The sequence below is a fragment of the Priapulus caudatus genome, unplaced genomic scaffold (genome assembly GCF_000485595.1).
Source record: "Priapulus caudatus unplaced genomic scaffold, Priapulus_caudatus-5.0.1 Scaffold434, whole genome shotgun sequence".
Taxonomy (NCBI): domain Eukaryota; kingdom Metazoa; phylum Priapulida; class Priapulimorpha; order Priapulimorphida; family Priapulidae; genus Priapulus; species Priapulus caudatus.
In genome coordinates, this window is record NW_014577495.1 from 182,727 (window position 1) to 193,325 (window position 10,599).

Here is a 10,599-nt window from a genome sequence, read left to right on the forward strand (position 1 = left end):
AGATTTCACCTGAGCTGGTCAGAAAAGGTTTTCTGAACACGGGTTTTACACCTTTATTCAACAACTTTTGCCTACCAGATTACTATGACAAAAATTGACAATAATAAAAGGTCATGACCGGGTTGACCTAATCTAATGTTGTTATCGTAATGGATAATACGTATTGGATATTTATTGAAGAAGATGCGCGTAAAAAGGTACGGTAATACGTGATGTAGATGGCGCCACCATCATTTCCTTGCTCATGCGCGAAGTGATTATTGTTTTGGTGAACTCGGTTGTACAGACATTTCCTCTCTATCTCTAATTGTTGTGTTCGTCTTTTTTAGAAGTCATATACTATATTCAAAGTAGCTGGTATGCTTGGAAAGGAGTTTATAGTCACATTAGTTATATACTTTTTTTACTTCGTGGAATCTGGTAAGTAAAACTTCATACTTTGTGTTATTGTAATGACTTATGTAGATTAATAAAGTGTGTGAATGTAAGTCTACATCAGTGCAAGTTCCGGTTTCACCCCTACCCCTGACTCCACCCGTAGATTACTTACGAAATTGCTCATTCATAATTGTGAGTCAGCAGAACCACTGCGTAATAATCACACGTGTGCTTGGGTAGGTGTAGTGATGTGTCCTTTCTAAACAATGAGACTTGAGTTTACATTGACCTTGTGCCCGAGTGACATCTAGTGTCGGAGTGGCATTCAGTGACTTATTATTATTAATATTAATATTAATTTATCGGGATTTAGAATTTATTCTTATGCGATCATTTATACCTCCACAGTGTTCAAACTTCAAACCACAATGTCAATCATCAATGGTGGTAGAGAGATATTAAATCTCATTTAAATTTTCCGAGTGAAGACGGGCGATTAGTTTAAAAAAGGGACACTGGCAGAAAAAAGAGCACTATATTATTCATGATTTCGTGGAAAAGTTATCATTTTTGTGAGAACGGATAAGGTATTAAAACAAAGGGCGGTTGTTATGTTTTTGTTAATATATACAGAGTGGCTATATGCCTGGCAGCCGGGCACGGTCTTCGATTTCGCTAAATGCCCCGGCAGTTTTTAAATTTTACGTGATTTCTCAATGTAACAGTGTACTACGTGATCCGAAAGCATTCTACATTTGTTTAGAAATGTCAAGCCGCATTTTTTGTTAGAGCTGTATAATTCGAACTACACCCAATTCTCCTAGCTTGGGATCACTGAGCAATAACGAACCTCGCAATCGACACTTAGAAAATATCTGACGGCTGGCGGCAAGCTTCAGAATTTCGCTAAATGCGGCAGGCCGGACAGTTTTTAATATTTCAGGGCGTTAATCTCAAGTAAATGGGTTAGGGTTGGAGGAACTGCCGGCAGTTTAGGAATGCGAATATCGTCCTGGCTTGCCGGCATATAAGGGCCACAGCGTAATATAATATCTGTGTTGTTAATTTTATGTCAGGTTTATGTTCTCATATTGTCGTGTCGCATACACTGAATGTAATGACAAGGGCTATAGCTAGCCATTAGAGGTGTGACCGGAATAGCTTGGTAAAAGCAGGTAGTCAGCCATTAGCAAAATGGCACCTTGAGCGTGTCAGCAGGCCAGAGTTCCTTTGCGCCCATCGCAGTGGTTCTTTTAACGTCCCCAGGGTTCTCCCTACGTTTGCGGCAAATGGGCGCGCTGACTGCGTCCCGTTTGGGAAAACATCCCCCCTGTTTCCGAATCGTTGTGCGCCCCGTTTAAATTCCACCGCGACCCGATTAAAAATAAATTCCACACAACAATAAAAAGTTGACGCGCGGGATATCGATCGTCAAGAATTCCCATTCAAGCCAGGACACCCGACGCGTGCATCTTTACCGTACAACGCATCAGCTTCAGACTAGCACACAAAGTACAACAGTCAACCTGTCCCGAAGCCCAAACAGCTAACTGTACACCGATCGGCTAATCTTGATATATTATATACAAGAATCCCCAAAATACCATCTATGGTGTGGTGCGATTTTACGCAATTAATTAAGTGGTAAGCGGTAAAAAAACACAGGCCCCCCGGACCCCCCTAGTTCCCCCCCCTTCCTCCTCCCCTCCCCCCCTGTTTCAATTTCATCCTGGGGAGAACCCTGGTCCCCATTGAATAGTATTTCTGGAAACGGGACCGCCACTTTACGTGGTCATCTGAGCCACGGGGCTACTCGTGTGTTACAATCGTTTTTCCTATAATGGACTACGTAATCATCTTCGATACTATCTATGCCATAGTTCAAAATGTACATATATATGTACATTTTATTACCAAAACGTGGTAAAGTTGTATAGGCATCTAAGCAATTGTTTAAGTGTATTGACAATCTCTTTAAAATGCAAACACAATACTGTTTGCAAAATTGTTGGCATTTTTACATATATAGAGATACAGACTGAGCAGAAAATATGCGACTAACATTAGAAAATGTGTTTCACTCTTTGATAGCAAACAGACTGAATGAATACATAAGCAACTACGATGTGGTTCGTTATGATCGCGAAGAGCTACACAGACATCACCTGAGAACGAAACGAGGCGCAGCCGACTACCAGCCTTTTTTACATCTAGATTTCCATGCATTAGGAAGGTAAACAACAATCAGTCCATACAGGGGGGGGGGGGGGGGGGGGGGGGGGGGGGGGGGGGGGCGGGGGGGGGGGGGGGGGGGCGGGGGGGGGGGGGGGGGGGGGGGCGGGGGGGGGGGGGCGGGGGGGGGGGGGGGGGGGGGGGGGGGGGATGTAGATATATCTCATTGGTCCAATGAAAACTGCGAAAAACAAACGATGATATATATAGTCAAAACCATCTCTTAGTCAGTTGAATTAGATAACGTTAACCATGCAGTTCAACAATTTACTAATTATTGATAAACAGCTATACTTGCTTGATTCAATAAAACAGGTTTTCCTTGTCAAGTTCCTGATCCGAGCGCAGAGGGTGGTAACCATGGAAACATTACATGTTTTTTTTTCTGTCTATTTTGTGCTATGTATAGATAGATGTAGCTCTAGTAGTACTATAGCCCGCGTACAGTTGCCGCAGGGCTATAGAACATTTTAAACTAGATTTCTGCACTGCACGACTGGTCCCCAAGCTCCCACAAAAAATCACTCACAGAAAACGCAATGATCGTGCTTTTAAAAGCACTTATGCTATCTACATGGACATTCTCACCTAAAATCTTTTTTGAACAGCTTTCCACAACTTTACACCCATTATAATGCATTATTTCTCAAAGTCTTAGCACTACTTCCATTCCGTTTGAAATGATGTTGTGTACACGCGTGACGTCACGCCCGAAATGTAGGGCAAACACATGGCAGCTATTGATGCAGCCCTATTACCATTTATGTGACTCACGCGTGTAACACAACATCATTTCAAACCGGAATTGGAAGTATGCTAAGACTTTGAGGAATAAATGCCATAAATAGCATGGTGTAAAGTTGTGGAAAGTGTTGGCAGAAAGATAGTGAGATTCGCATGTAGATAGATAAGTGTTAAAAAGCTCGATCATGTTTGTGTTATGTGAGTGATTTTTTGTGGGCACCTTTGGGAGCAAGGTGGCAGTTTGCGAAAATTCTAGTTAAATGTTTCTATAGCCCTGCGGCAACTGTACGCGGCTATAGTAACTGAGAGGCTAAATAGATGCTGATAGCTTAAATTAATTTAAAACGCAAAATTTACTCGAACACTCGTTAGACTGAATGCACATAGTGCATCTTGGAGATAAATTCAATTCTTGACCCATTAGTCAAAATGTGGTCAATGACTAGTGGAAATCCCACGAACTTCCCTCACCCCCGAATGCCGATAGAGAATCATCTTGCCCCTTTTAAAAATGTGTGTGGTAATCGGATATTATTATTAAAGCCGCACAATGCGCATCCAAACGCTAATTTCTCGCCAGTACCTAGACTAGCAAATACTTCGCGTGTCTATGCATAATCACACTACCTATGGCATTAAATAAACTCTAGTCCCTCCCATGTTCCACTGCGCGTGTCCTATAAAAGGTATTCATTTGAAAATACCTCCAATGTTGTTCCAAATTCTCCGATGTTGTTGACAGTTTCCCGAAGTAAGCCGTGCAGTGGTGCTGGGGCGGTACAGGCTGTAAGCGGTGTGGCAAAGATACAAAAACATGTGACGCAAACCTAAAACGCACTTTCGAGGCTAAATTGTTTGGCAAACAAGTCGGCGTGGGCACCTAGAATGCCAGTTTTCTCAGCCTCTTTCTTCGTGGGTGTTTAAGCAAAACGCGGCAGTGAAATGGGAGCATAAGAGTTTATTTTGTGCATAAGGTAGTGTGATTATGCATGCCGAGCGAAGTATTTGCTAGTCTAGTAGCTGAGAAATTAGGCCGTTTGATGCCCATTGTGCGGCTTTAATCTTTATGTACTTCTAGCTCGGATCAGAAACAGGGCAGGGACAAGTTGTTGGTCGTATTAAATCAAACAAGCATAGGTGATATTTATTGAAGTAGTATATATTGTTCAAAGTACGTAGTTTTAATATAATTTGATTCGACTGAAGCTAAGACATTGTTTTCAGTTTTTATTGTTGTTTGCATTAGAGGTTATGAGCTCTTGACTGTTCTAACCCAGTCAACTGTGGTCATAATGATAAAGGTAGGCTGTGGGTAGTTGTACAGATGTGGTCGGTACTGTACTAACCAAGTATACACACTATATTTACTAATTAATGTTTTGATAATAAAGGATAGCTGGCTTCATCATACTCATTACGTCATCCCACCTGTTCCTCTCACACAATTAACTGCTAACGATGTGAAACAATGCAAATTCTGCAGAAGCATGTGACTTTTCTTCTTTATCTAGCCTCCTAGTTCTAACTATTATGTATAGCCACACATCAAATTAAGTTTCTTTGAATAGTGGGTATATATCTGCATGGATTGGCATGCAATGCATGTGTCATGTGTAGTTTTCATGTGCAATGTGCATGGATTTAATCCAGTGTGCCAAAACTAAAAAGAATCCTATAGCCAGTTTTGGAAATAAGTCTGAAGACTTCGCCAGTCCTGATATCGAAAATGCTTATTCCTACTCTATAACCTATAGTAAAATAGATAAAAATGAGTCATTCCTGCTTAAAAGTTACCAGACCCAGACTGGGGGATGGGCTGCTATTCTTAACATTGGTCTATTAACACATCCCTCTCTTACTCTTAGTGTTCTCCCTACAAATTTCAGTAGGCATGATGTTTAAGGATAGATGGGGGAGGGCTCGGGAGGTGGTTGTATCATTAGCAGCCCTAATACACAGGTAAACCCAATCAGTTCCAAGATATACTTATCAAACTGAAAACAGCATGACAGGTGTTGTGATTGCCAAAGTAAACACTGTGGAAATCAAGGCATGTTGGGGGATTTTCAGGATGTCAAAAATTAGCTTCAGGTTTGAAGGCTTGTCTGACTCAACATTTGTTAAATGCCAGGGGAGAATCTTGTCTGTCTATTACATTCCTTGCACACAAGCTGACACGTGCAGAAGGACAACCTATCAGGATTAATGCAGTGTTGAGCAAATGTATGATGATGTTTGCCTAGCTAAGCAGCGAGTCTGTAGCTGAATAATGATAGCTGGAATTAATGCAACACAGCTAATATGATAATATTAGTGAATGAATGCACTTGAAAGTCAAATAATAAAGCTGTCACATGTAAATGTTATAAAATATTGAAATTTTTTGCATATGAATTGATAATTAAAGGCCACAGAATGAATAGAATTATTTGTGAATAAATAAATAAAGAGTAAAATAGAGGATTTTTCCATAGATCAAGCAGTAAGTAAGCAAGAAGTACAACATATTGGACCTTACACACTTGTACAGACTTTAATACCTGTATGCATCATGCACACCTGTAGGTATTTTGCACATCTGGATAGACTTTACACACTTGTAGGTAGCTCACACACCTATACAGACTTTATATACCTGTACACACCTACACACTTGCAGGTATCTTACACATGTGTACAGACCTTTGCATCATTGCATCGTGCATCTTTAGGTACCTTACCGACCTGCATGTGTCATATACCCCTGTAGCTTGCTTATACACCTGTAGATACTTTACATACATATATAGGTACCTTACACACCTATAGGTACCTTACACACCTATAGGTACCTTACACACCTGTTGGCACTGTACACATCTGTAGGTGCCTTGCAGGTAGGAACGTAATTCTGGTTAACAGCCTCTGAACGATTGCCTTATAGCCTTATATTAATTATACATGTTTTCTGATTGTGTTTGTCATGTGCATGACCTAGATCCCACTGCATGGTATAGTGCCGTCCTCACTGAGCTAGCTGTCACACGCTGAGTGCGCTTAGTGAGTGAAGCAGGGCGTGAAACGGTGCCGCCAGCGGTGCTGCTAGTGCTGGGCAGCAAACGCATTATGTAGCTATAGTGTCCATCAATTCTACAAATATAACACACATGACGTATGCATACGGTACACATTGTTGCTGAACACGTGCGTGTGTGTGTGGGTAGGGGGGGGTGGTTGTGTGAGTGTGCGTGCGTGCGTGCATGCATGCGTAAGGTTGGTTTGGGTTAGGGCGTGGTAACTGGTGGTTCGTGACGTAAGGCATGACGAGTTGAGCGAGGAATGATTTGATAAACATAAATTATGTTGAAATAGAGTTTTTGTGTGGTGTAATTTGTGGCATTGTGTTGTTGACCATGTATGAGTGAGTGAGTGTAGGTCATGTAGGAGTGGATGGTGCATCACAAGTGAATATGGTGTGTGGAATGTAGATTTGGAATGCTGTGCATCTTGCCTTGGTAATAAACTACACACTATATATCATATATATATATATATATACACACAATATGGCTTGCAATCAGTACAAAACATAGAAACATGCATATATATACGCTGGGCCGTAGCTTGCAGGTGGTGGTGGTGGTGGTGGCGGTTTTGTGTGTCGGGGGGCAAGGGGGAGTGATAGCTCCCCTAATATTCAGTCTAATGTAGATATTACTACGTAGAAATGGCAAATTCCTGATAATAAAGTATATAATATTTATTTTTCAGGCATTTTCATGTTAGACTAAGAAGAGATACATCCATATTTTCTGAGGATTTTGTACTAGAGAACCATGAGGGACCCCTAGAAGACTTTGATACGTCATTTTTTTATGTAGGAGATTTGTGGGGTAAGTTTGTGGAGTGCTTAGAGGAAAGTGAAGTCAGTTTTATGGTGGTATCGTGATTCATCACCTCCACGCTGTGTTATGGCCCTGTCACACCTTGACGATTTAGCCAGCGTATGCCGACGTATCAAAATTTCTCTAAAACGCTGGCATACGCTGAACTATCGATGTTTTTTTCAATTTTGGGCGTATACATAGCGTATTCATAACGAGTTGGACGTATACATAACGTATTAGTAACGTATATAGAACGTTTCGATAACTTATAGATAACTTATAGTCTTATATCAACGAATGCTTCTAAGTTCTAGCGTGTTGCCGGCGTTCACAACTTATGCCCAACGATAGTCTAACTTATGCATAGCGCGCGGCAGCGTATCGCCGCCGATCACGTGTCGTAGCCTATAAAAAGGCTGCCGCTCGCCGATTCAAATCATAACCGCACTAGACATCGCAGTATCAACATCACAGTCGCAGTATCAACATCACCGTCGCAGTATCAACATGCCAATACCATTTTTATATACCAATTTCCCTAAACGCTGCCAATACGCCATTATACGGTAGCTGTAAGTTAGAAACACGTTCAGCAAGTTCTGTGGTCGTCCGGAACACGTCAAATACGTTTACATACGTCAATATGCGTTGGAGATAAGTTCGATATAAGTTACACATAGGTTCAAAGCACGTTACTCATAAGTTTTGGGTATACGCTAGACATTATCTCGACGTATTTCGACTTATGAGTAACTTACAAGTAACGTGTGTCAACGATCGCATAACTTACCTACAGCTTATGGCCCGCGTATGCGGTACGTATGGGCATACGCTGGCATATAGCATGCTCATAATTTTCTGACGACCTTGCCGTACTACGACGTATACCAGCGTGCTTCAGCGTGCTTCAGCGTGCTTCAGCGTGCTTCAGCGTGCTTCAGCGTGCTTCAGCGTGCTTCAGCGTGCTTCAGCGTGCTCTTAACTTATACAAAGCTTACCCATAACTTATTCGTCGTACGCCAGCGTATTCGCCAAATTTTTTATACGTCGGCATACGCTGGCTAAATCGTCAAGGTGTGACAGGGCCATTAAACAATGACTAATGACCAATATAATTTATATGTGTAAATTTGGTTGTGTTGACCTTAACATAGGTGGCATTCAATGCATTTACATTTGACTAGAACAAACCTGCTGATAACTGTGACGTAGAAATGCATCCGTTGCCTGTAAAGCAGATCAGCACGTCAATGTATAGATAACACCTTAATGTAATTATTGCAATGTAATAATGTAATAATATATAATCAAGAGCTAATAACTATTAGCTCTTGATATAATGCAATGATATATAACGTAATAATGAATTATCCGACACGATCCTGGTCCTCCTATTCACGGGGCAACCACAAGTTCGTTGTCAACGTAGTCTTCTCACCTGCTGGGTGTGTTTCACCGTTTTCATTCTGCTCTCTGCTGTCGTGACTTCCAGGTGTGGAGGGAACCAAGGTGGATGGGTCCATACTGAAAGGTGTGTTTGATGGTAAGATCTACACACCGAAGGGGAACTATTATATAGAGCGAGCACAGAAGTACCTAGATGACCCCGTACATCCATCCATCATCTATGCAGAGAGAGATGTAGATGATGTATACAGGTATGTGTGTGCGTGCATATGTGCATATGCGTGTGCTTGTGTGCATGTGTGCTTGTGTGTGTGCGTGTGTGTGTGTTGTGTGTGATGCATGTGTGTGGTGATGTGTGCTAGCGCACCAACTCGGTGCGTGCGAGCGTCGCAGTTGTGGCCGCATCTTGTGCTGTGTGCGTACATGTGTGTGTTCTTGCAGGCATGAGCATCCACACGTGCTGCTGCAACACTATTGCAGCTGGTGCTAGAGCTGTGACTGAATATATAGAGTCTGCGTGCTATGATGTGTGTGTGTGTGTGCGTGCGTGCGTGCGGTGCGTGCGTGCGCTGCATGCGTGCTGTGCGTGGCCGTCTGGTGTGTTGTGCTGTGTGTGTGTGTGTGTGCTTGTGCGAGCCACATGTGTGGGCTGTGTGTGTGTGTGTGTGTATGCGTGCGTGCGTGCGTTGCTGAAATACTCTCTAAGCTAGCTCTATCGCTATCAAGCTCTAGCTTCTATGATGCGTTTGCATGTTTGTGTCCTGTGATTGCAGGCACAAGCGTGAGACGGAGGCACCCGGCTGCGGCCTCACCTCCCAGGTAGAGGAGTGGATGCATCAAATACAGACGTCGGCCACCGACGAGGGCGCCACTGATGCAGCCGAGGGAAGCGCGCAGGTAGGAGCGTGACGAGAGACATTCAAGCGCCAAACTCTGCACCAGTTGTTAGATACGTAGATGTAATCTATTCAGAAAACGACAATATTTACAAATGCGAGGAGGAAAAAACGCTGTAATGTAAGGTGCAAGGAAAGAGGGTTGACTAATTCATGAGCTTATTCCCTGTTGTTACAATGTAAAAGCTCATCGTAAACTTTGTCAGGTTTACAGCAGTTGAGTTCCTAACTTACATAGCTCGTCCCCAGGTCGCCAAATGTGACTATAATTTCATTTTGAAGATCACAAACTTGCAAAAAGGGTCGTTAGTGATCTAAAGTATGATTATTTGTCATTGTTTGCAACGTAATTCCGTAGCGTACATGTAAGAAAGCATTTCATTCTTTGACTGCTGCCAGCTCAGATGAAGCACGGATGGTTTCAAACAATGTTTACACGTCTGTCAATGATATTTGACAGGCAAGTTAATAACAATAAGCATAACAGATAGCATTTAAGCTATAACAAACGTAAATAATGACTAAATTTAGCTGTGTGCAATGCAAATTTGCACCCCCTCTCAAGTATTCTTTTCTGTCTCCCCTGTTGTTTTTTCATTTGGCTCCTCTTTTGTCACTGTAAGAGAACTTCGTACTCGTACTTCTCCTCCCCCTTCATTGTCTACTCCACTTTCACCTTCTCTACTGTATTTTCTTCTCCCATCATCATTACTGTCATTCTCATCAACCTCACCATCATCTCCTCTGTCATCGTCGTAGTTGTCATCATCATCAACATCACCATCATCTCCTCTGTCATCGTCGTAGTTGTCATCATCATCAACATCACCATCATCTCCTCTGTCATCGTCGTAGTTGTCATCATCATCAACATCACCATCATCTCCTCTGTCATCGTCGTAGTTGTCATCATCATCAACATCACCATCATCTCCTCTGTCATCGTCGTAGTTGTCATCATCATCAACATCACCATCATCTCCTCTGTCATCGTCGTCGTTGTCGTCGTCATCCTCATCAGAATCACCGTCATCTCTGTTATCGTCGTCGTTGTTGTCGTCATCATCAACATCACC

At 42.3% G+C, this 10,599-nt stretch overlaps 1 protein-coding gene across 1 annotated transcript in view; it reads left to right on the forward strand.

The window, feature by feature from the left end:
- The first annotated feature begins 268 nt into the window (after positions 1-268).
- Positions 269-10,599, forward strand: part of LOC106810337 (disintegrin and metalloproteinase domain-containing protein 10-like) — a 26,796-nt gene continuing 16,465 nt past the window's right edge. The window contains exons 1-5 of the mRNA XM_014813646.1: positions 269-420; positions 2,470-2,611; positions 7,105-7,226; positions 8,713-8,878; positions 9,401-9,524. Of these exons, the coding sequence (XP_014669132.1) occupies positions 360-420; positions 2,470-2,611; positions 7,105-7,226; positions 8,713-8,878; positions 9,401-9,524 (615 nt within the window). The 5' untranslated portion in view covers positions 269-359. The remainder of the gene's footprint in view (positions 421-2,469; positions 2,612-7,104; positions 7,227-8,712; positions 8,879-9,400; positions 9,525-10,599) is intronic.